The sequence below is a fragment of the Lepidochelys kempii genome, chromosome 10 (assembly GCF_965140285.1).
Source record: "Lepidochelys kempii isolate rLepKem1 chromosome 10, rLepKem1.hap1, whole genome shotgun sequence".
In the NCBI taxonomy this organism is placed as follows: Eukaryota; Metazoa; Chordata; order Testudines; family Cheloniidae; genus Lepidochelys; species Lepidochelys kempii.
The window spans coordinates 69,112,976-69,139,025 of record NC_136389.1 but is presented as its reverse complement, the minus strand read 5'-3'; the positions used below and the strand labels follow the sequence as shown (position 1 = coordinate 69,139,025).

Sequence of the window (26,050 nt, the reverse complement as noted above, 5' to 3'; positions counted from 1 at the left end):
GGGCGGCCGGGGCCGGGCGCCGTGCCCCGCTGGTGTGCGCCGCTCCGCAGGTACCGGGGCGGGCCGGGCGGCCCCTGCCTAACCCGGAAGCGGTGAGGGGAGCCGGGACATGGCCGCTGCCCGCTACTGTCTCCGCGCCGCAGCCGGCGTGGCCCTGCCCGGGGGGAGCCGAGGCTGAGCCCGCTCCACGGCCGGGCGCCGCCTCCCAGCGCGGGCCGGGGGGGGCGGGCCCCTTCAGCGAGGGTCTGCCTGGGGCGGGGGGGCGGATCCGCTCGGGGCTGTGTGGGGGGGGGGCCGGTCTGGCGACCGGTTGCAGTGGGTCGGTGTTTGGGGGTGGGGCTCCGCTGAGGGGTTGCAGGATTGGGCCAGGCACTGGGTGCAGAGCTGGGCGGGTGCACTGGGCTTGGGGTGATTGTGAGGAGTTGCGTTTGGTGTCTCTATTATTATTATTATTATTATTATTATTGCTTTTGCGAGGGGGGGGATCTTGCATTTAGTGGTGTCTGGGGGAGGTGTATGGGGGGACAGATCTTATTTCAGGGGGATTAGTTTTTAATCTTTGGTTTTGGGGCACTGAGTCAGATGTAGATTTGGGGGGCTTGCTTATTTATTTATTTTTTTTTTTAGGTGCTCCAGAGTAACCTGGGCTGTGTGAAAATGACTAAGTGATTTCAGCCCATTTGATGGGGTTGGATTTATTGTAGGATTAGTAGTAGATTTTGAAGGAGAGTTTCTTGCACTTGAGATATATTTTGTATTCCTTTCCCCACACACTAGGTGGATTTCTTAGATTTGGAGGGCTGGATTGGTTTTGGTGGCTTACAGTTTTGAGGGGACAGTTGTGTTTTGGGGGTATTGCTCTCACAAGGCTGAGAGTGGGTTGCTGTGGGTGGACTCTGAATCCCCCCCCCTTCCCCTCCCAGTGTGAGTAAATTTTTATCCAGCGTCACTGATGCCAGAACAAGGCCCCAGAATGAACGGTTTCTCTTTGGGCGAGCTGTGCTGGCTGTTCTGCTGCCCACCTTGCCCTAGCCGCATTGCTGCCAAGTTGGCTTTCTTGCCCCCGGAGCCCACGTATACCGTGCTGCAGTCTGAGCAGCAGCAGCAGCAGGAGGCTGGGGCTGCAGCAACAGGGTCTGGGACTGCAACAGGGTCTGGGACCCCAACAGGAATGGGCAGCTGCAGTCTGCATTTGAGTGAGCGGGCGGACTGGCAGTATTCACAGCGGGAGTTGGATGCCGTAGAGGTTTTCTTTTCTCGCACATCACGGGATAACAGGCTGGGGTGCATGTTTGTGCGCTGTGCCCCTGCCAGCCGGTATACGCTGCTCTTCTCACATGGCAATGCTGTGGATCTGGGCCAGATGTGCAGCTTCTACATTGGCCTTGGCTCTCGCATCAACTGCAACGTCTTCTCCTACGACTACTCTGGCTACGGGGTGAGCTCAGGCAAACCCTCTGAGAAAAACCTGTATGCAGACATAGACGCAGCCTGGCAGGCCCTCAGGACAAGGTAAATTGCTGTTGGGGACAAGGTACCAGGGCATGGCTCTTGGCCTGCTAAGGAATATGGGTATTTCTGCATACAGCTCTCACCCTGTTAAACTCAACATCTGTATACTTAACCTGCTAAGGGGTGGGAGGAAGAAGTCTGTATACACTTCTTAATCTGCTAAGAGGTGTCTGGTTGTTTTTGATGGCCTTTTCAGGGGCATCAGTAACAGTTACATGAGGAACTGCATGGCTTGGATTGGTAATGAGATTTTGCTTATTGGGTCTTCTCTATATGTGAGATTCAGTCATCAGTAGCCAACAACCAATGTCGCCACACCACTGCCTATGTCCATTGATAAAGGAAGCTGTGATGTGCATTGGTTGAGCTTTTCTCACCTTGACACCAGGTTGAGCTTAGTGGCTGCAAATCACAACTTTGTCTATGATTGGGGTTTGCATTGGTGCACTTACAACATTTGTTGGCCAGCAGTGGCTGAATTGGGGCTAATCCCACATATAGACAAAGTTTGGGTAACAAGTTTGAATGTAGATCAGGTTAGTGATGACCAAAAAAACAGTAACCATCTGATGGGAATTCGAGGTTGGAGCCCCATGTTCCATGCAAACTCTATAACACAGACCTTCCTCTTTAGCAGTAGGGCAGGAGAGAAGAGGAGAGGACAACTTGTAGCTGAATTCCCTGCCTGGCATCCTGAGGTCTTACAGCCTGCCAGAGCAACCTGGCCAGTGTGAAATGAGTAGGTGGTTTCAGCCTATTTCCCTGGGGGCAGGTGTCCACCTCACAAACCATCACCAGAATTGCTACTGATTGGATCTCCCTGTTTGCAATGGAGCATCCAGGGATTAAATAGGCATAGAGTCCAAACTATCCTCTTGCCTCTGCCAGTGACCTGTCTTGGTCAAGTTTTAAGCATGCTGTTGGGTGGGAAAGTAGGTGTAGGAAAGCATACTCTTTTGCTGTATGTACTGTAGCTGTTGTTTGGTGTGTTAACTGAGTTGAGTTCTCTCGGGCAACTCTTGAGAATACTGAAACTGCTTGAAAAACTGAGTTAGTTAATTTGTAAAGAACTACTAGGGCATGTGATGTTGCCTAGTGTAATGAAAGAATGGATCAAATGTGTTGTAATACTTAGGCACATGGTGGATAAGATCTAAGGGAGGAGAAGTGCTATATAAGAGCCAAGTGTTAAGGTGACTGTGGTTTGTTTTCCCCTCTCTAGCCCCACCTTTAATATTGTCTAAATCAGACTTGAAAAATTGCCATGAAAACTTACCAATCTAGGGACACATTCTCTTTGTCCATTCTTTTAGATCGTAAGACTAAATATTTTACTTGCCACTTAAAAATGATTTGGTTCAAGTGACTAGAATTTTACAAGACTGATCTAAACCTGTTTTGTGGCTTTATTTTACCCACAGGTAAAAGTGCTGCTTTCTTACTTTATTTCCTAAGGCAGACAAGGTGATACTTGTTCAGTGAAGGAGGACGCTCCTTGTTGTGTGTGTGTGTATGTTTCAATTCTTAACATTACATTAACAGATTCAGACTTTATAACATTTATTTTGACTCCTGAGAGCCGTGACAATTATAATCAATGAATTTGGTGCCTTATTGACATGTTGATTCTGGCCATGGAGATTTACATGATTCTGACAGAGATATGTGTGCTTAAATGTGTGTGCATGTGTGTACATTGAGCACTGCTGGTGAGGAGGAAGTTTTCTGTAATAAATGTATGTACAGTATTGATGCCAGCTAAGGGATCAGTTGCTACAGAATGTAAGCTTTTATCTTTTTAAAAAAATCTCTGGCTTCCTAGATGTAAAGAAAATCTTTTAAATATGAACCAGCACAAAAGTGTCTTCCTGAGCCTGCAGACATTTCCTCATATATTTTCTAAGCAGCATATCAAAATTAACAAGATTCTGGTCAGTTTCACAGCCACTATTTAGAATTTCAGGCAGCATTACAACTGAGACACACTATCTGTAAGAGCTTTCATTATAAAAATGCAAGCCTGACCCGTAATATGTTAAAATACATGTGTTATACTTGTGCACTATACCATTACAGTAATAATTAAGGCTCATTTGGACCTGGTTTTGTGTCAGTAAAACTGCTGCAATGGAATCTGTGATTTCCACCTCAAATTCACAATACTTAGACATATTGTAATGAAGTGCAATGCTAACTTAAGTCATGTCCTGAAATATATGAAAAGTGCCTCATGCTAACGAGGCCCCGGGAAGCATTTAGGTGTCCCTATAGGTTCTTCTGAGTTCACCAAAGACACCCTTAGAATCTTCAGCTTGAAATGTTGAAGAGTCATTTGTTGTCTATGACTACCAGTGTTGGTGGCATCCAAGAAAGTATTCAGGATGTCTCTAATTAGCCTGAAAGGGTAGACGTGAAACCCAAAGATGATTTTGATGACAAAACCAAACATTTTTGCTTAATCACTCAGGCCCCTGCTTTGCTGCAAGAGGGGAATGTTCAGAACATTTCTGAATTTTACTCCATCTTAGTTGCACAGTTCCCCTGTAAAGAACTACTAATTTTAGTAAAGTTAATACTGATTTTTATCAATATATATTTAATATTACCATCAGTAGTCAGGCAAGACTGGCATTAATTCTTAATTGGAGTGTGGGGGAACGGTTCTCTTTACCCCTATGTATTTGTACCGTGTTCATTGAGCTGTTGAACGTGTATACAATGAATTTATGTTAACAAATGGTTTTTTAATATTTTGTCTGTAATAGGCAATGGATGGAAAATAAACCATATAAAAAGTAGTTTTAATATGTGTTCACTAGCTGCTATTTGTAAATATACAGGAGTTCCTATAGTGAGTGTTGCAACTGTGCCCATTGGGGTTCCCAACTATATAATAATTTGAATAATACTGGGCCTGATCTTGGAACACAAACCTGTCAATTCTGAAAGTGATAACTGGGAATTCTTAAGTAATCAATATAATTAATCTATAGATCAGGCTACATAAGCACCTCAGCTTTTATTAATTCTTTACTCCATATGTGAACTAGAACAGTGTCTCTCAAACTGGGTTCTGTGACTTCTCGGGGTCTGCAGGCCCCGCTGATCAACTCCTCCCCCTCTCTCCCAGTGCCTCCCTATCTGCCCTGGTTCCGCACCGCTCTCGGAAGCGGCTGCCATGTCCTGCAGCTCCTAGGCGCATGGGTGGCCAGGGAGTCTCCATGCGCTGCCCAAGTGCCGGCTCTGCACCTCCCATTCTGCACCCCAATCCCCTGACCCAGCCCAGAGTCCCCTTCCACACCCAAACGCTCTCCCGGAGCTTGCACCCCCCTCAACCTCCAGCCCTGAGCCCGCTCCTGCACCCCAAATCCCTCATCTCCAGCCACACCCCAGAGAACATACCCCCAGCTGGAGCCCTCAGCCCCCCTCTGCCCCAACCCCCAGCCCAGAGCCCCTTTCTGGGCCCCAAACCCCTCATCCCCAGCCCAGAGCCTGCACCCCCTGTTGGGGCCCTCACCCCCATACCCTAATCCCCTGCCCCAGTCCTGAGTCTCCTCCCGCACCCCAACTCCCTTCCAGAGCCTGCACACCCTGAACTCCCTCCTATATTCCAAACCCCTCATCCTTGGCCCCACCCCAGAGCCCATATCCCCATCCGGAGCCCCCACCCCAAGCCTCTTCCCCAGCCCAGTGAAAGTGAGTGAGGGAGAGCGAGCAACGGGGGGGGGGGGGATGGAGTGAGTGGGAGGAGGGGTCTTGGAGAATGGTCAGGGCAGGGACGGGGCCTTGGTGAAGGGGCAGGGCAGGGGTCCCCAACATTTTTAATCAAAAATGGGGGGGAGCCTCAGGTTGGTAAAGTTTGAGAACCGCTGAACTAGAAAATATATTAATCTGTCATTTTTAAAAGAAGAAAGCCAAGGAAAGTGTGGGCCCCTTAATGAATGAGGGAGGCAACCTAGTGACTGAGGATGTGGAAAAAGCTAATGTACTCAATGCTTTTTTTGCCTCTCTCTTCACGAACAAGGCTAGCTCCCAGACTGCTGCGCTGGGCATCACAACATGGGGAATAGATGGCCAGCCCTCTGAGGAGAAAGAGGTGGTTAGGGACTATTTAGAAAAGCTGGACGTGCACAAGTCCATGGAGCCGGACGAGTTGCATCCGAGAATACTAAAGGAATTGGCGGCTGTGATTGCAGAGCCATTGGCCATTATCTTTGAAAACTCGTGGCGAACAGGGGAAGTCCCGGATGACTGGAAAAAGGCTAATGTAGTGCCAATCTTTAAAAAAGGGAAGGAGGAGGATCCTGGGAACTACAGGCCAGTCAGCCTCACCTCAGTCCCCGGAAAAATCATGGAGCAGGTCCTCAAAGAATCAATCCTGAAGCACTTACATGAGAGGAAAGTGATCAGGAACAGCCAGCATGGATTCACCAAGGGAAGGTCATGCCTGACTAATCTAATCGCCTTCTATGATGAGATTACTGGTTCTGTGGATGAGGGGAAAGCAGTGGATGTATTGTTTCTTGACTTTAGCAAAGCTTTTGACACGATCTCCCACAGTATTCTTGTCAGCAAGTTAAAGAAGTATGGGCTGGATGAATGCACTATAAGATGGGTAGAAAGTTGGCTAGATTGTCGGGCTCAACGGGTAGTGATCAATGGCTCCATGTCTAGTTGGCAGCCGGTGTCCAGTGGAGTGCCCCAGGGGTCGGTCCTGGGGCCGGTTTTGTTCAATATCTTCATAAATGATCTGGAGGATGGTGTGGATTGCACTCTCAGCAAATTTGCGGATGATACTAAACTGGGAGGCGTGGTAGATACGCTGGAGGGCAGAGATAGGATACAGAGGGACCTAGACAAATTGGAGGATTGGGCCAAAAGAAATCTGATGAGGTTCAATAAGGATAAGTGCAGGGTCCTGCACTTAGGATGGAAGAACCCAGTGCAGGACTAGGGACTGAATGGCGAGGCAGCAGTTCTGTGGAAAAGGACCTAGGGGTGACAGTGGACGAGAAGCTAGATATGAGTCAACAGTGTGTCCGTGTTGCTAAGAAGGCCAATGGCATTTTGGGATGTATAAGTAGGGGCATAGCCAGCAGATCGAGGGACGTGATCGTCCCCCTCTATTGGTACATTGGTGAGGCCTCATCTGGAGTACTGTGTCCAGTTTTGGGCCCCACGTTACAAGAAGGATGTGGATAAATTGGAAAGAGTCCAGCAAAGGGCAACAAAAATGATTAGGGGTCTGGAACACATGACTTATGAGGAGAGGCTGAGGGAACTGGGATTGTTTAGTCTGCGGAAGAGAAGAATGAGGGGGGATTTGATAGCTGCTTTCAACTACCTGAGAGGTGGTTCCAGAGAGGATGGTTCTAGACTATTCTCAGTGGTAGAAGATGACAGGACAAGGAGTAATGGTCTCAAGTTGCAGTGGGGGAGGTTTAGGTTGGATATTAGGAAAAACTTTTTCACTAGGAGGGTGGTGAAACACTGGAATGCGTTACCTAGGGAGGTGGTAGAATCTCCTTCCTTAGAAGTTTTTAAGGTCAGGCTTGACAAAGCCCTGGCTGGGATGATTTAATTGGGGATTGGTCCTGCTTTGAGTAGGGGGTTGGACTAGATGACCTCCTGAGGTCCCTTCCAACCCTGATATTCTATGTTTCTATGATATGAAATGGTCTGTCTCTGAGTTGGAGGTAAGCAAAATATGGTGGATAAAAATTAGGAAGTGGATTTTTTTTGTTTAAATTAAATACAGGTTTTTAAAAAATAAACCTATTTAAAATTAAATTAGAAATTACAACAACCTATGTTTGTCCTAATCTTATTATAATCTATTAAAATAATTTATATTAAAATAATCATATTAAGCTGTACATGTTTGCTGAAGTTTTAAAGAAAGTCAAAGCACTGAACTTTTGGAAGTCAGTGGCTAAGCACCTCTAACTATTGTTACAATTAAAGATCTGAAAGGATTTCTATTACAAACTCATTTTAAGGGATTAATTTATTTTTAAACATCTGCAGAGGCTGAAGCATGGGGTTTGCTGTTTGTAAGTTTATAAATGGAGAAAAATTGATCAGTATTTCCAATTATTTTGCTTCAGGGTGGACTGGTTTAAATGAAAGCAATTTAAATCACTGATTTTTAATCATGATTTAAATAAGCAGACAGGAAACCTTGATTTTAATAATCAGTTTTAATCTTGTTTTGTATTTGTACTTTTTAGGTATTTTCCTAAAGAGAGGCTGTTTCTCCCTGGTTGGTAACCATTAAAACATGTTGATTTGCAACTAAATATAGGCTTTACACTAAACTTGGTGCTTTTTTGCTAATAAGGATACACTATCTTGATGCACATTTATTTAATCAACTATATAGCTTAACTGAAATTTGTATAGATTCTTAATTTTTACGTTTTTTATTATGTTAAAAAATGGTGAACGATGCAATTCTTACTAGATGACTGATTTTTTTTTTTACTTGTGATTTGTGTCAAGATCGTTTTGGAAATTTGAATTCAACAAATAATGCACAAAAATGGCATTTTAAGATTGTTTATTGAATAAAACTACTTCATATGTGCTGGATACATAAAAGAAGTTTATCAAAAAGTACTGTACATGAAAACATATTTTGCATTTTAAATTAACTGATTTATTAAACAAAGTATTATCCATACTAAGTGAATTGAACAGATTGTTTTCTGGTCTCTGTTGTCCTATTAGAACTAATGGATCTCATCCTCTCTCACCTAGTTTTTATTTATAGATTGGAGAAAAAAAACAAGTCTTCCTGCTTTTTCTACTCCCAACTGGTTTGTTAACTTTGAATAAACCAGTGATTGATCTGAACTAATTGAATAAGCTGAAATGAAGAAAATATTCTCTCTGCATCTGTAGAAAAGACTACTTCTGTCCAAAGCTAGTTCAGCACTTTAACAAACAGTTGTTTGCTAGAGCCCTTATAATTACTGTGTCCTCATAAACTGAGGAGTTCAGGCTGAGATCAATCTGCTTCTAGTTAATTAACACACACCCATCAAGTGCCTAATCATTTTCTGTTGGTAATTCTTGGATTTATAGGTCTAGGTGACTTTCTGTGAGTTAGATTCTTTGTTTCAGTTTGGTCCCTCTATTTTGCTTTAATTTGTTCTACAAATAGAACTGGGCATAATAGAAAGTATTTGAGACCCTGTGTCTTTTATGTCAAGATCTAATTGGGGTCAATGCTCTTTGCGGTGATATAATTAACTTTTATCCTAATATTTGATTGACTGAGACAGTGGCTGATTTGTAGGATTCCTATAGCTCGCCCCCCCCCCCCCCCGAACTACTTGTGCAAGATTAAAAACATTTCAACAATCCTATATTAAGGTGAATTCTGTTAGCCTTATGAATAGGATACACATTTCCAATCATCCAGTTTGCGTATTCTGTTTAAACTCTTGAGCATGACCACAAACATTTTTCCCATCATTATTCTTTGATATTTTTCCTACTTCTATGTTCCTTACACTTGAGTCAATTGCAGATTGTGTAATGCTTGGAAGACTCTGGTAATGGGTATAGTATTCTCTTACTGTCATCATGATATTTAATTAAATGTCTTTGTTAAATCTGAGTTAAATTCTACATACAGTTTCACTCAATAGAAAATAAATTAGATAAAATCGTAAACTGATCTCCTGGGCTGTGTGCAGTTATTGATTGGAGTTGATGGGAGTGAGTGATGGATAAATCAGAGCCCCTCCCCCCCCTTCATATTTTTTAGCTTACACTGGTGTGCTGATGTGCTTCAGACATGTAGGAGTGATAAAATCAATGTATGCATTCCCTAAACTCTCCAGGAAAGATTTGTGAAGTGATTTTAAAAATCCTAAATGGATGAAAGAAGGCATCACTTCACTAACTCTTTGACTCTGAAATACAGTATCAAAGTGCAACTCCTCAGTCTGCTATCTGGATGCTGTGAAATGGATGAAGAAGTTGTAGCTGGTTATGTCTGAATCCTTGAAAGACTTGAATATCAAAAGATCTACGGAGTAATTTATTTAGGTATGACCTCTCAACGCATAACAGAGCATCAGAACAGTTCAGCTTTGATTTATACTTCATAGTCAGTAGAGATCTGCTAGTTCTCTCCATTGATTCACCACCACTGAAGGAGTCAGACTTCGATATTACACAATAGGATCCAAGCGTTTCTGGTGGGAGATTATTTTCCATTGATTTAGGATTCATGATGAATCAATCCAGGAACTATTTTTCCCCAAACCATGGGGATTTTAAAGATGTCTCTTCTATTCTGAATTGTCACTTTATGCAAGCTACATTAAGGGGAGGGGAAGGAATAGAGGTATCTGTTTTGTTGGTGTTTTCTGCCCATACCCCATTCCCATCCAGTACAATTTTCTTTGCCAAACTTGTCCCAAAAAAAAAAAAAAAATTACAACTAGTTTTCATTAAAGTCAGAGCGCATAACTGCTTGAATTCTTGCAGGGAGGGTAACTAGTTACCTGAGGACGTCCTAGCACTTTTCTAAATCAGAGTGGTGACTGTCTGAGTAGAAAGGTATAGCTCACATTAATTAGTATATTTTTTCAGAGATGAAAATAGTAGTTACTATTTTTATCAACATATTTAAACTGCCACTTTAATTTTCTTTGACATAATCTTGCTTGCGCAGCCCTCTAGCATAAAATCTTGTTCCAAAGCATTCAGATCAAATCATTCAGTTGAGTTGAATATTTGAACAACTGACTTGAGGTTTGTTTAATTAGCATAGTCTCTAAAAGAAAGGACTTCAAGAGCATCAGCCTTGTACTTTCATCAGTACAACCAGTTAGTTAAGCAATTTATATTATGTACATTTGAGGTGAAGGGAGTTAAGATTCTTGAAACTCCTCAAACCTTCTCCCAAATGTATCTCTCTCCGGAATAATTTATGTCCGGAGTAAACTCCCACCCCAGATACACACACATGCTCAAACAGTATGATCCAGGTGTGACCTACTAATTGGTATAATTTATCAGCATGTTTCCATTAATTTTTTTGTGTAATAGTTTTAGTACTTGCTACAAATCACATTGTACCTGTTTGTATCCTAGACTTAATTAGATGTGCATAATGTAAGAAAAATGGACCAGTTAATAATGTTAAGTAGCTATTGCCGATTTTGTTCGCTACCAGTGTAAATCTATTCAGTATAATAAAAGAATGCGTTTACTGTACAGTACTTCCTCATTTTTGCTGTTTCACCTGATAGGCAATTTTAGTTCTAGTTCCGTTTAAGCTGCAGATATTGTGGTTTTTCAAAATAGCATAGGAAGAGAGAGACTCAGAAAAAGATTCCATATTAGTATGATGTTCCTTCATTCCTTAATATGGTTTGCAAAAGTTCAAAAACTATTTTTTGCTGGCTCTTTTGGCATCTACCTGCTCTACATACACTTCCTTGGAATCTGACTTCATAAACTGGAGTCTTCATAAATTTGTTTGGATTTGGAATTTTTCCCAAGCATTCTCAGCGTGACTCTTGGATTTTACTGGGTGGTATTTCCTATCTTTGGCCCTTTTAAGGAGATTATGGTATGAGGGCTGCAAGCGGTTATGTAATGTACACTCTTTATTTTTGGAGAAATGGTGGGGGGTTTTTTCCCCCTAAAATTTTGAAAGTATGCCCATATATCCTGGTGAACAGTGCAACTAGAATCACATGGAACGCAAATTTGATCAAAAATATGATTGCAAAATAGGGTAATGTTACTTTGTGCAGGAATGTATTATACAGCTAACTGCACAACGAACATATGTTAATGCAAATGATTAGCATGCCACAGACAAATAGATAGCTGCCCCTGGTATTCTGGTAAACATTTTTAATAACTTTGTGCATCAGATTTAGGTGTCACGTTATGTAGATTGCTTTTTGTCTTTAGTAAAATTGTAACATTTAGCAAAAATTGTCACTGATGTCAGGACTGTAAGACCAAAGCAGACTTGGAAGCTAAATTTCCATATATTTCATTGCCAAGAATAGTTTTAAATTAGCTTTGTTTTTAGCTACTCTTGTTGATATGGACAACAAAATAAAATTTGATTTTTGTTTTTTAGTTGTCTTGGGTGTAAACAGTCTTAAAATTCAGCTGTCCAAACTTGGACATATCAGTTTTTTGTTTACCCTCTCATCATAAAAGGTTCTGGGGTATAGTTCTGACTTAATTACAGCACTGGATATAAAGAACTCTACAGTGCAGGCTGGGCGAATGCTCTTCTCAAGTTGGCATGGTAAAAATAGCAGTGTGGTTATTGTGGCATGGGTGATGGCATGAGCTAGCTGCCCAAGTACAAACCCAGTGGTCAGGTGGGTTTATGCTAGAGCGGCTAGCCAGTGCTGCTGCTCGTGGCACAATGTCCATACTGCTATTTTTAGCATACTAGGTCGAGCGGAGCAAGTGTGTTTGTTTACTCAGGATGGGTGCTCACTTCCAGGTGCAGTGTAGACATACCCTAAGTGGTCATGAAGTGTGCCCACATCCGTGTTTAGGAACTCAAGGTATTCTTCTGCTTTCAGTGCCATGTAGTAGATTAAGTACCATGAGATATTTGAGAAAGGGAAAGGCTAAAACCATTCTTTCTCCTTTTCGGAGGTACGTGATCTCTCTGGATACTTTTCTACCTGCCCATTACCTGCCTTAAAGATGCTGGCTTGCAAGATCTGATGAGTGCATACTACGGGAAGCATTTAGATCAGTGTGAAGTAGGCACAATTGGGTGTTTTTTTTTGTTTTTTTTTAAATATAAAAGTGCACCCCCCAGCACTCCAAGTTACCATGGTGTGTCTTTAAGTGCTAGGCTAAGTTTCCAGTAGCTCGTTACTTGTGCAGTCAAGTAAAACACAATTAGTAATGTTATCTGGGACTTCAGGGAACCAAGGGTATACATGTCATGAATAAATTATATGGGGGAAAATGTTACAACTACAACAGAAATATGGGTCAACTGTCAGCAAACTTTGTGGGCAAACTTTGACACTGTTTGAGTAAATGGACTTTAAAAGACTGAGTAGACTAAAGGAAACAAGTTTATTTTTTTCCCTAGCTAAGTCCATTTCAATTCTAAGATTCTTTTAATGACTTCCTTGCTTAAGTATACAGTAGTTTAAAGGAGATGTTGATGGCACCTGCCTTGTGGAGTCCAGCTTGCTTTAATTTGTTTTGTTTTAAATTCTATTTTAGATTGCCACAGGAAAGCCGGGACGTGTGGTTACGGTAATTTTCACCTTAAACCCTTTTGCAAGTTTGTTTTAAGAGGATCAGCAGAAAATTAGTCTGTAAAGTTTGAGTTACACCCAGCAAAGAATGTACCTATCTCAGAACTGTGCAAACACTAATAAATGGGTGGTTAAAGAACATTGTTTTTCTCAAGCCAGTGATCCATTTAATGAGTAACCAGCACTTCCTCCACAGGTAAAGATGAATCGTTTCAAGGCAGTGTTTGGGAGAAGTTGAGAGAGCTCATGAATGAAGTGATTCTTGTGCCAGTTTAAATTAACATACCAGTGCCCATACTCAGCATTGTTTGGCCTCTGAGTCACAAAAAAAACTGCCTTTTTTTTTCTTTCTGGATGTTGAGTAACTCTTGCGATAAAAGAAAAGGAGTACTAGTGGCACCTTAGAGGCTAACCAATTTATTTGAGCATAAGCTTTCGTGAGCTACAGCTGAAAGCTTATGCTCAAATAAATTGGTTAGTCTCTAAGGTGCCACTAGTACTCCTTTTTCTTTTTGCAAATACAGACTAACACGGTTGCTACTCTGAAACCTAACTCTTGCGAATATCCTTAACTGCCATTGAGTCCAGAGATGTTGAAGGCACTCATCAATTTGCAAGATTAGGCCCCATATGTTTGACAGAATCTCTTTAGTGTGGCATGTACAGCTCTCACAATTGAGTACAGTGTGTATCTGTGGCCACTTTACATTAACTTCTTGAAATATTGACTGCTGATTTTATCTTTAGGATGTTCTGAATAAGAAAGGATGGAAGATCTAGACTTATAGCATATATGTGTGTTTTATGCATTTTGGAAAAATATCATGCTACTCCATGGGAAAAAATTTTTCCCCAAATTTGTCAATCAGTTAAAATCAAACTGCTGAATCCCTGGAGCAGCTTACAGGTATCTAATACATATCTGATACATAGCTGAGCTAAAGCTCTTCATTAGGCATTATGTGGGGAATTGTACTTAAGATAGTACAACTATCCGTCTCATGGCAACTTCAACATCCTGCTGTATGATGCAAAATATTGAGTGACTGCTGTAAAAAGCTCATTAGTTGAGTGCTGTCAGTGTACAGTCCTTTGCCTATGGAGCTTGCACAGGTTGCAGAACACTAGCATGATGCACAAGATGATCAGGTCCAGTGTCTGGAAAAATCTCCAGTGCTAGAATTGTGGAATTTACATATTAATTAAAAGGAGGGATTTGAATGGAGAGGATGGTTGGAGGGATAGAAGGGAGCAGTAGAAAGAAACAAGAAGAATTTGGGAGGAGTTCAGGCAGAGGGAATCAATGGAGATGGAGACCAGGTGGACAAGTGCAGGGCCTTGACGTGAGGATGAGAACTTGAACTTGATGTGAGAGTGGAGGAGAGAGTAGCAAGTTTAGCATTCCAGTTGTGATTAATTGTTGTGCTGAATGGGAACTGTTTGTGAATAAGCAATTTTCAGGAGCAGATGGTGGTTCTTTCATCTCCTGTGTTAACTGTTGCTCTTTCCTTTTTAGATTAATGACCAGAGACTTTGAGGCAAATTAACAATTGTAAGTGATACAATGTGGCATCAGTTTTCTTAAGTACATGCCTATTCTGAAAATTGCTTGTAAAAAAGGGGTATGGGGCAGGGTCTGTATGTCCTTGGATCAATTACAGCCATATCAGATTTGTTCAGTTAGCAAGAGAAATGTTTCCCCTGACTGCCAGTCTGTCCTTCTCAACCTGGCATCTGATAGTCAAACTGGGGTTTTGTTGTTCTTGCATGCAAAGAACCCAGCTTGATTTTCAGCTTCCAGGTTGTTTGCAGGGCTAGCAGTTGAAATGCAGGATTTCTGTCAAGTTTGCTCAGTTTTCAGATGTAATTTGAGGGACAAGAAAGTTGCTTTTCAATATAGAATTGCCCAGTGGGAGGAGCGGAACACAATGCAAGTTTTAGGTGCTGGGAAGGAGCGTAAAGCTTGTATTACCCTGTTCCTCCTGCTGCTGTTGGCCAAGCAGGTCCCTTGGGCATTAAGTTAAGCTGCCCTAGTTTTGGCTGGCCACAAACAATCCCAGAAAGGTGCACACAAACAGATGAGTTTGTGTAGCGCAGTGGTGTCCTGGTGATGTCCCTCTTTCACATCCAATGCTTAATTTGTAATGAAAGGTGCTGGGGCTCAAGCAATTTATCCCTTTCATAATTGATGCGGCAAACCCAGAGGTACCAGGGCTATGAACTGCCAAGTCTAGAAGTGCTGGGGCTCAGCCCTGGCAAGCCTTGGCACAAATAAGCCCTGTTCCCAGCTATGTAGGCAGTAGTATATGGTGGCGGGAAGGGGCAGGGGGTGGGAGAAGAGTGGCATAAGAGATTCTAAATTGGCTTTATAGCACCAGAAGGTCTTCCCTTTGCACTGGAGTGAGCCTCCTAGGGCTGAATATGGCTCCTAGGGCTGAATATGTGGGCTTTAAGACCAGATCATGCAAAGGCAGAAAGTAGTTGTACTAAAATGGCAAAATCTGGCCCAATAACTTTATTCCTGCTAGTACCGTAGCAGTTAGCTGAGATGAGCATTTGAATGTGGGAGAATCCTTGCAGTTCATGAAGTGTTTTTGTAACCGTTCAACAAAATAATTATTTGCAAATTAGGAAACTCCCACATGGGTTTGAGTCCAGATGAGTTCATTAATTAAGAATACCTCAGACTGCAGAGGGAAGAATTTAGAGTATCCTTAATCTCAATGCATTTTCTCTGGTAAATTCTTACTGTTCAAAAAGAAAAGGAGGACTTGTGGTACCTTAGAGACTAACCAATTTATTTGAGCATAAGCTTTCGTGAGCTACAGGCATCCGATGAAGTGAGCTGTAGCTCATGAAAGCTTATGCTCAAATAAATTGGTTAGTCTCTAAGGTGCCACAAGTCCTCCTTTTCTTCTTGCGGATACAGACTGCTACTCTGAAATCTTACTGTTCAGTTTGTTATAAGCTTGGTTTTTCACTTTCCTCTGTGAAATCCATTGGATTTTCTTCAGACACCTTGGTTTATTTGTGAGGGGGCTTCTGTTTCCAGGAAGACTTTGGGCCAGCAGAATGTTTGAGCTTTACTTGTTGAAATTCTGCATTAGAAACTTTGACCCCCTTGCTGCATGCATCTGTGTCAGGCAAGCTTCCCTTTGCAAGGCATGCATAGTCACCTAGGAACTCTCCAGTGATGACTTTAACAGAAAACTACTTCAGATGTTAACATGTTATGACTGCTAAATCAAATTCACTGTTACATGGTAGATCCATTTTATTTGTATTTGCAACAAAATAAAAAATAATTTGGATTGCTGTGTAATGGGACACTCAACTTGAATCTTTTGAAACTAACTTCCAAAATCTTTTTTTTCTGACAGAGCACCCTTTAAATGGCATGTTCTGAGGTTTTTTTAAAAATTCCTTTTTAATTTTAAATAGGATTGGTTGAAGGGGTTTTGCTCACATCATAAGACTTTCCTCCACCTTCCCTTTCTCTCTGCACACAAGTGCCTGCTTCTGGATCAGGTTCTGTTTAGCTATTGGTGGTAAACACCTTCTTGAAGAGCCTGGGGGAGGGAGGGAGTCCGCCAGCAACAAACAGTGAAACTGTGTACAAAATCCTGTCCAGTGCACAGCCTGGAAATAGACACTTTGAAAATACTCAAAAAGAAAAGGAGGACTTGTGGCACCTTAGAGACTAACAGATTTATTTGAGCATAAGCTTTCGTGAGCTACAGCTCACTTCATCAGATGCATTCAGTGGAAAATACAGTGGGGAGATTTATGTATATAGAGAACATGAAATAATGGGTGTTACCATACACACTGTAACAAGAGAGTGATCACTTAAGGTGAGCTATTACCAGCACGGGGGCGGGAGAAACCTTCTGTAGTGATAATCAAGGTGGGCCATTTTTAGCAGTTGACGAGAACGTCTGAGGAACAGTGGGGGTGGAGGGGGTGAATAAACATGGGGAAATAGTTTTGCTTTGTGTAATGACCCATCCACTAACTAGGGAGTTATAGTAATCTCAGGTTTCAGAGTAACAGCCGTGTTAGTCTGTATTCGCAAAAAGAAAAGGAGTACTTGTGGCACCTTAGAGACTAACCAATAACCAATTGGTTAGTCTCTAAGGTGCCACAAGTACTCCTTTTCTTTTTATAGTATCTCAGAAGTTACTTACAGAAAGAATGGGTACAAAAGTTTCAGAAAGAAATAAAAACTTCTTTCTCTCAAGTGGAATATGTCTCTCTTGGAGTACTAGATTGCGCAATCCATTGCAGATAATGTAATATGAAGCGCAAAAAAAGCTTGAGATGAATGGCTGCTTTCTAAATTCTTTCTCTTGTTTCTCAAGCGTGACTTTAGAGGGCTTATTTGGAAAATTCTGCTTCGGCATACTCTTCATTCACTATGGCTATGTCTTCACTGCCAAAAGTGTGGCTTTACATTGAGATGGGTAACTTGATGTAAAATCCTTGAGACTAGGCAGAGGTAGCTTTTAGCTCAGTATAACTAATAGGGGTAAACCCCAGGTAGGTGGGGATTCTGAGTTGAACTCAACTAGCTACACCATGGTAAAATCTATCTGTTCCTTGTGTGAATAACTATTTTACATCAAGTTAGTTGTCGTGATATAAAAACTCACTTATTTTTTGTACTGAAGTCAGAGCCTTAATGTTGCTAAACTCGTAGCAGAACTCTACTGTTGTAGCAATCTAGGTATGAATGTTCTATTTCAAGTTTAACTTCATGAATAGCTCTCTAAGTTGTTACATGGAGAGGTCCCTTTGTTTCAACACCAGTTCTGCTATTTTTATGTACACTAGTTACGTGCATATGACCTTTGCCTCAGACTGGTTAATAATTACATTGTGACTCTTCATACGTTGCAGGAAACTACTGACACTAGAATCACCCTTTGAGATGTCAGTAAGGTAGTTAAAATAGCAAGTTGTGGCTTGTCTGGAATTTGGCCAGTATACTGTAAGGTTTACATTTACAGTAAACCTGTAGCCACTTGTTACAGTTTCTAATATGGTAACCCTCTGACCCCTTCCCTGAGCTCCCTCTGGACAATTATTTGAAAAATGTTCATTTGAAAAGCCCCTGACCTGCAAAACCAATAATATAGGAGTTCTACAGCCTCTTCTTAAGATCTCTACTAAAATGTAGTACAAATATAGAGGATCCTCACTTTGAAGGAATACAGAATCAAATACAATTGCTTCCTCTTAAATAAAATTCCATCAGAATTGTTTCTTGGCTTGAAAGCCAAATGAGAGGTGGCTTAAAAGAAAAATGTGGCCTTCTTTCGAATGTCACTTATCTGAAGTTTTATGGTCAGTGGTAGCATTTTCACAAGCACTCAGTATTGGCCGAGCTCCTGCTCCCATTGAAGAGGGTGGGCATTTTACCATTGACTTCAGTGAGTTCAGAGTTACGCCACCACTGAGCACTTTTGAAAATGGTAAAAGAGAGACCGCCTTTAGGAGCTGAGACTGTTGTTCAGTCTCTGTGGTCCTTTACTTCTGTGCAGAAAATGCCAACAAGGACACCAGCTTGTGCCAAATACAAATTTAATTGGGCACCTTTCCACCAGAGCGGACCTGAGACCTCAAATCCATTTCACATAGGCCACTGAGTGCACACTACTGACCTAGATTGGAACTGTCCAGCTCTCTGTCCCACTTAATCTTTCCTCTCCTCCCAGAAAACTCTTCTTAAATATGCTTCAATTTAACAACTTTCACAATGAATCGAGGACTTTTGGGTATGCATCTGGGATGCTTTTCCTCTGGATCCAGTTCTAAATCAGTCATGGGTCAGCAGCTGCAGGGACTTAACCCAGGATGTTCTGTCTCTCTAATGGGACAGTCACAGTAATTCTCACTAATGGGTTTTATTCTGAAAACAGTGCTAATTCAGGGAAAGGAATCTGTTAAGTTAAATTTAGCTCTTTTCCTTTCCCTACTGGAATTAACCAGCTATTCTCCCCTCTTCTTTCTGAGTTTTGTGGTAAAGCATAGGCACACTGTATACATCTCTGCCACTCATGGTGTCTGTACAAGGAGATGCTGTTGCAACACTTCCATTGTGCCTTTCACCCTGAAGGCGCCCATTGTGCTAAGGGAGGAAAGAAACAGTTCTTCACCCACCACTGAAATTCAGCCACCTCTGGGGTTAAATGTGTGCACAGCAACAGCTTGGCTCTAGAAGTGAGTCCATTATTTAATTGAAACCACAGAGAATATGCATAGGGAGAGTGTATTTCCCCAAGGTGGAATGTGGCTATTTTGTGGACATTAGTGCATATACTCTTTCAAAAAGTGACATGGTATATTTCACTTTTAAAAAATTATCAAGATTTCAATTTTAGTTCTTATTCAAGAGTTGGTAACTTCTAACAGCACAAGGCTGCTTAATGACATGCTGGTGTAAATGAGTGGTACTTGAATAGAACTGCTAATGCTAGCTTCTTGTAACATCCCGTTGTTGCACAGAGATGCCCCACCCAAGTACTAGGCCTGTTTAGATTGTTAGAATCACAGCCTGCTGGGATCCTAGAAATGGGTGGGTGGAGCCCACCCACTGCTAAAGGACCTTCCCCAACCTAAGGGGAGGATCCACAAGGTCTGAGATCTCAATGAATTACGGGGGATAACTAAAGATATTACAGGGACAGGAGTGAGGTGACAGGGCTAAATGAAAGTAACCTGGCGAGGACACCGAGCATCAAGGGAGCCAGCGGATGCCGCGCAGAGGAACTCTGCCCAGATGCATGAGACCAGGGAGGAGTGGAAATAGGCCCCAAAGTTGCAGAGCACCCCTTTGTCTAACATCCTCCTTCTGGTGTTGTAGATGGCTACTTTGGCTAGGACCAGGAGGAGGTTGATGAGGAGGTCTCACGATTTAGTGGGGCCACCAATAGGGCGTGCAAATATAAACAAGTGTGGGGAGAAGTGCAGCCAGAACCTCAGCAGGAGGCTCTGGAGGAGCTAGAATAGGGGCTGCAGATACACATGCACCAGGGTCTCCCTCACGCCTCAGAAGGGGCAGGTGTCTGGGATGGGGGTGAATCGCGCCAAGAACATGCCTGTGCTCACGGCTCCGTGAAGGAGCCACCAACTGATATCCCTGGCGGGCTTTAGGACCAGGGTGGAATATAGGCTGGCCCACTGGGGTTCCTCACCCTCCAGAAGTGGTAGGAGGTCCCGCCACCTTTACGAGGGTGAGGATGTGAAGGGAGTGGAGCATGAGCATGTACAGGTGTTTCCTTGGCGTGGTCCGGAAGGGTGAAGGGGTGGGATGGCTGGGTGGGTCCCCAGGGCAGGGGCCCGATGAAAAGGTCCGGAGGTCCTGGGGTGTAGGGTGGGCGGGGGGTGCCCTCTGCAGGACCCGGTTGAGGTAGGCCCAAGCAGTGGCCAGTAAAGCGGCCCTCACCTCCTGAAGTATGCGCCAGGGAGTATGAGGGCCAGAGAGCCCCATGTGCTAAGCGAGCGTCAGGGGATCCAGCCAGTCTCCTCGGTCGTAGTCCAGGAGGTCTTTGAGTCTGGTGACTTCTGCCAGGACCAGCCTTTGTCACACCGAGCGGGACTTCGCCACCTGCACATGGAGCTGGGGGTTGTGTAGCAGGGGGTCCATGAGGAGATCCTCCCCTCGGTGGCCGCACAGGGCAGGCATATAGGACTAGAGGGAACACCAAACAACTTGAAGCTGCAGAAAACTGCTGCCATTCCTTCTGTTCCATGCTAGTGTATCTTTAAACGGAGAGCCTTTGATGTTATGCCCTCCAGCCCTCCTGACTAGTATCTGTTGGAGTGCACCACTTAAGCAAATATATTAATAATCCTTGAGCTAGAGCCAGACAGTGCTGTTGCTACTGGAGTAGCTGCATGATAATTGGTAGACATGCTATTATCAGAAATTTGACCAGTGAAACCTTTCACCAGTTGCTTTCAGAACTAAGGGCAGTCCTGTTACCTAGATACAGTAGCTGCAGGAGTAGTACATGGTAGGCAGCATAGCTACTTGACCATTTAAACCCCTTTATTTTTAAGTTATACTGGCAAAATACCTTTTACTCAGTAATAGCTCAAACAGTGAAAAGGAGCTGTAACTGGGGACAGAGAACAAATGTGCATGGATTTTGTTTTAGGACTGAATTTTCTTACCAAGAAACATAGTCGCTTTCTAAATTTATAGACCAGCATGTTCCAGCAAAACGCCCAACACCCCGCCCCCCAAACCTGCTCCATGCCAAAAAGAAATGCTCTGTTGATCACTTCTTTTCTTAATTAAACTTATATTTAGTTTAATACTTAGTTTAGTATCTGATATTGTAATGTAATTATATTATTAAACTTGTGGTATAAAACTTGTTTGCCCAGCAACCAAATGCAAATGCTAATCCTGTTGGCCTTTTAGTAACTGATTTGTTCTGTCCAGTGTTAAGCTGTCATGCGCCTGGAGATCACAAAGCGGTTTTCAGGAACACTTTCATTTGAGCCAAGCAACTTGATGTTAACTTCCTAATATTCACAATTCCAAATATTAACTGAAAGAAACAGATCAGTTCCTGGGTATGTGAAGATAAAACATTTTGGCTGGAAAACTTGATTTAAGCTCTGAACCAGTTATCCAAAGCCTGCTGTTTGTTGCTAGAACATCTGGTGCTGCTAATCCTGCTGATTCTTAATCTAATTTTTAATCTGTCTCACTTTTGTATGTGAGTGTAACTGGGGCCTAAACATTTAAGATGCCAAGAGGTCATTAAAAGAACCAGTGTAGGAAAGAATGCTGCATGGATTAGCTTAGTAGTCTAAAGCATGGCTTCATATGCTTAGGCTCCCTGAGGCCATGGATTCATATTCTGGCACAGGCAAGATAACCCATCATCCTTCCAAGATAGTAAGAATAGAATATTTTGCAATTCCATATATGCAGGTTTTTATGTTGGTTCCCATCACTATAGTAGTTGAACATCTCCCATGAGTATATTCGAGCAACAAATATGTTTAATTTCCTGCTGGCAAGAAACAGGTTTAGATTGTTAGTATGGTTGTGTATTATAGCTGGGGCTGGTAGCATGGACTATAATAAAGGTTGTCCAACATTTTCCATTCATGTTCCTTGTTTTCAGTTGCTTATAACTTGTCCAAACTTAACTGTTTGGGCTGAAATTTTCTATTCCGGTGTATGCCTGAAGCTGAATTTCTTGGAAAACTTCAACCAAAATGATTCCCACATTTCTGAGAATGAGGCTTGGGAAAATATTATATTGCCTATGTTAAATACCCATGGCATTTTTTTGTTTTAGAAGCTCTGGCACCTCCATGATTTGGAGCAGTGCCTTGATATTTTGCAGGGTTGAGAGGGCCTTTGTGTCAAGGGTGTGCCTTTTGCCATATGTAGCCAAAGAATAAGCCTTTGAAAAACTGCAGATCGCACCTGCTCAGCTAAATTCCCTGGAGATTTTATTACTCATGGGGGAATTCTGCACCAGTGCACATGCACAGAGTTTGTCCCCCACAAATTTCTTTGCTTCCCCACAGAAAAAAGTGACTTTCTGACTGGGAAGCAAAGGGAAGCCACAAGAGTGGTTATGCGACCGTCCCCAGCAATATGTTTTGGGTGCCCAGGGCAGCCGGCAGAGGTAAATCACTGTGGGGCAGAGGGCGGAACTGGGGAAGACACAGTTGGTGACTCCTACCCTGTGCTGGGCTCAGCTGCTGGTCCTGGCTGGGCTGGGGAGGACAGGACTTCCTCTTTCCCCTGCATGGCATCCGGTGTGGGGTCAGACCCACCCCCAGATTTCTCCCGCAGCTGCTCTGCAAACTCCCCTCCCCCCAGTTTCCTGCATCTATCGCTCCTCAGCTGCAGGGGGAAGGATCCCTGTACAGGGTACTGTCCCCCTATCTGCCCAACCCCCGTGCATCCAGACCCCCTAATACTCAGATCCTCCCACCGAGCCTCACCCCTCCCTCGCACTCAGAACCCCCCTGATGAGCCCCATCCCCCTACACCTGGAGCACCCTGATGAGCACCCGGATCTGCACCCTACTGACCCCCAACCAGCTGCACCTGGATCCCCATCCCACTGAGCCCCCATTCCCCCAGCATCTTGATCCCCCACTGAGTCCCCCGCACCCAGACCCTCCCTGCTGAGTCCCAACCTCCTTCACCTGAGTTGAGCTTTGAAAGACACCAATGTGAGGGTCCTGGAGGTGGAAGAATGGTTTCCCAGAACAGCTTGGCTACTGTCTGAGAAGAAAGACCTGGAAGATTTCTGTTCATTCCTGTGCCTTGATCTTCACATTGTCAACCCCCGTACTGTCTTGTCTCCAAGTGCTATTCTCAGTTGCCTACTTTTCCTAAGCAAGCTAAGAAATTGGGTTTTTTCCAGCTGGTTGCTGTTGGGTGAGGGTTTCATTTAGTATGGCTTGGACAGTTTTAATAACAGAAATGTAGGGCCAGAAGGGATCTCAATAGGTCATCTAGTCCAGTCTCCTGCACTGAGGCAGGATGAAGTGTTATCTAGACCAGTGGTTCTCAAAGCCAGTCCGCTGCTGGTTCAAAAAAAGCCCCTGGCGGGCCGGGCCGGTTTGTTTACCTGCTGCGTCCGCAGGTTCAGCCGATCATGGCTCCCACTGGCCGTGGTTCGCCGCTCCAGGCCAGTGGGGGCTGCAGGAAGGGCAGCCAGCACATTCCTTGGCCCGCGCAACTTCCTGCAGCCCCCGTTGGCCTGGAGCGGCGAACCGTGGCCAGTGGGAGCCGCAATCGGCCGAACCTGCGGATGCGGCAGGTAAACAAACTGGCTCAGCCCGCCTGGGGCTTTCCCTGAACAAGCAGCTGACCAGCTTTGAGAATCACTGATCTAGACCATCCCTCATAGGTGTTTGTCTAACCTGTTCTTAAAAACCTCCCATCATGGCAGTTCCACAACCTCTCTAGGTAACTTGTTCCTGTGCTTAGCTACCCTTACAGTTAGAAAATTTTCCTAATGTCTAACCTAAATCTCCCTTGCTGCAATTTAAGCCCATATTTTCCCCCTGTCCTCAGTGGATAAGGAGAACAATATATCACTCTCCTTTTTCTAACAACCTATTACATAAGTGTAGATTTCCCACCTCAAAAGAAGTGTTGCTCATATTTGATAGAAAATGCTATAGCTGCTTACTATCAGGAGTGTTAAAGCTCTTTACAAATACTAGTGAATTAATCCTTTCAACTTCCCTGTGAGCTAGGTAAATATTGTCCCCATTTTATAGTTGGGGAAATAACCCAAACGTTAAATGACTTGCTAAAGATCATATGGTGCACTGGTGGCAGAGTTGGGACCACCACCCAGGAATCCTGACTCCAGTTCTGTGATAAACTGAGTGCTGTGTAGTTTTCATTCTATCAGATGAGAACTTAAAAACCAAAGACCTCTCTCTTTTCCATGAGAATTAAAGATCCGACTGTCCACTCCATACGAGCAAGAATTTGTCCCGCTGTCCTTTTCCAAAATTTCCCCTCCTGCTTCTGTTGTGTAGCAGGCACTTAGTTGATTGCTGCCTTCCACCATAGGTGTATGTAGAGAGAATATTAAGAATTTTGGGATGCTTAAAGATGAAATATTTTACATTTAATAATATTTTACATTGATAAAAGTGATCCAGAAGGCCTTCATGTCCCAATTTTTGCTGAAGCTATGCTTGTTACCTGCTTTGTGCTTCAGTTGTAGATAAGCACCTCACCTACAGTTAATACAAAGGAAGGGCTCTTCTGCAGTTGACCTCGTATAGGGTGGTTAAGATCTATCAGTGGTAGGTTTTGCATCAAAATAAGATGAATGCTTATCTGTCCATTTGTTTGTAAAGACACTTTAATCCACTATTTGTATCACCTTTCCATTTTAATGCTTCATTTTTATTATAACATGGCTATAAAAACTCACTCTGGGTGAAATTCTGTATATAAGGATTTTAGCATCAAAACAAAAGATTCCTAAGTGAGATAGCTTGGACTTAAATGTCAACATAAAAATGGAAGGAGGGAAGAGAGAGACAGAAACAAAGAAGTCACAGCCTTAGGAAACTTCCTTGCTACCATAAAGGTATAGGAAAATCCTTTCTAGTTCTCCCCAATCCTGAAAGCTTGTTTTCCCAGAGTTGTGAATTCATCTGGCTATCTTCTTCCTTTGGCAGTATCATTTACATGTTCTGTTTGAATGTAATCAATGCCCTAAAAGGAACAAGCTGGGAAAGGATAGCCAAGAAAAGGCAGGAAAGAATCATAAGGAGAGTGGCTGTGTTCCCCTGTTAGGCTCCGAATATTTTCCACCTCTTCCAAAGCAAACACTTGTGTGAACAGCTCCTCACTGTAACGAAGCTCATTGTGTTGCGGTACTTACTAAAGTTTGTTCTTTTTCACTTTTAAACCGCACGTGAGTAGTAATGTACCTGGATAGAAAAACCCAATTTACTATAAGGAGATTGTGGAGTGCCTTTCAACTAGTGATACCAAAGCACTTTAGATGCAAGTGATTATGCCTCAACCCTGGGGTGTGGTGAAACATTATTTTACGAGTGGGGAAATGGAGGCAGATGTAGGTTAAGTGAGTTGCCCATGGTTCATATGACAGATCATCACTGAGGCAGATTTGGTTCCTCACTTTAATCACGAGACGACAGTACCTTCCCACTCCAGTTCTTGGGATACCTTGCGCATTCCTTTGATTTTTTTCTATAACTTGGTTATAGATTTTAAGGTCAGAAGGCACTATTATGATTAGCAAGAATGACCTAACCCAGGTCATAACATTTCACCAAGTGGCTTCTGCATCAAGCCCCTAAACTTGTTTCAGCTCCAACGTATCTTTTAGAAAGAGATCTAATCTTATTTAGTAACTTTATTTGATCTTGTATTCATGTGTATGTATAATCTTGTGAAAACCTAATTAAAAACTTGCTTCTAGTTGGCTCACCATGTTCAACAACCAGTGTTGGCTGATTAATCAATCCCCAATATATTAATATATTAAGTGCATGCATCTCTTAACAATTAAGAGATGAATGGTTAGGCTAAATGCTGTATACATAGGCACCGATGTCACATAAGGATCCACAAGCTCAGGCCCTACTGATTTATAGTATATTAAGTACCCTTAATTTTAAAATCTTTAACTGTTGGTGAACCACAAATCATGAGCTGACAGAGCTGCATTTTAGAGACTAACCAATTTATTTGAGCATAAGCTTTCGTGAGCTACAGC

The 26,050-nt window shown here is 42.9% G+C and overlaps 1 protein-coding gene across 3 annotated transcripts in view; it reads left to right on the top strand.

Moving 5' to 3' along the window:
• The first annotated feature begins 510 nt into the window (after positions 1–510).
• Positions 511–26,050, top strand: part of ABHD17C (abhydrolase domain containing 17C, depalmitoylase) — a 51,878-nt gene continuing 26,338 nt past the window's right edge. Inside the window, exons 1-2 of one of the 3 annotated variants that reach the window (XM_073304106.2) lie at positions 511–1,512; positions 12,754–12,786. In XM_073304106.2, coding sequence (XP_073160207.1) covers positions 953–1,512; positions 12,754–12,786 — 593 coding nt within the window. In that variant the 5' untranslated portion in view covers positions 511–952. The remainder of the gene's footprint in view (positions 1,513–12,753; positions 12,787–26,050) is intronic. The other 2 variants (XM_073304104.2, XM_073304105.2) reach the window with 2 other exon arrangements.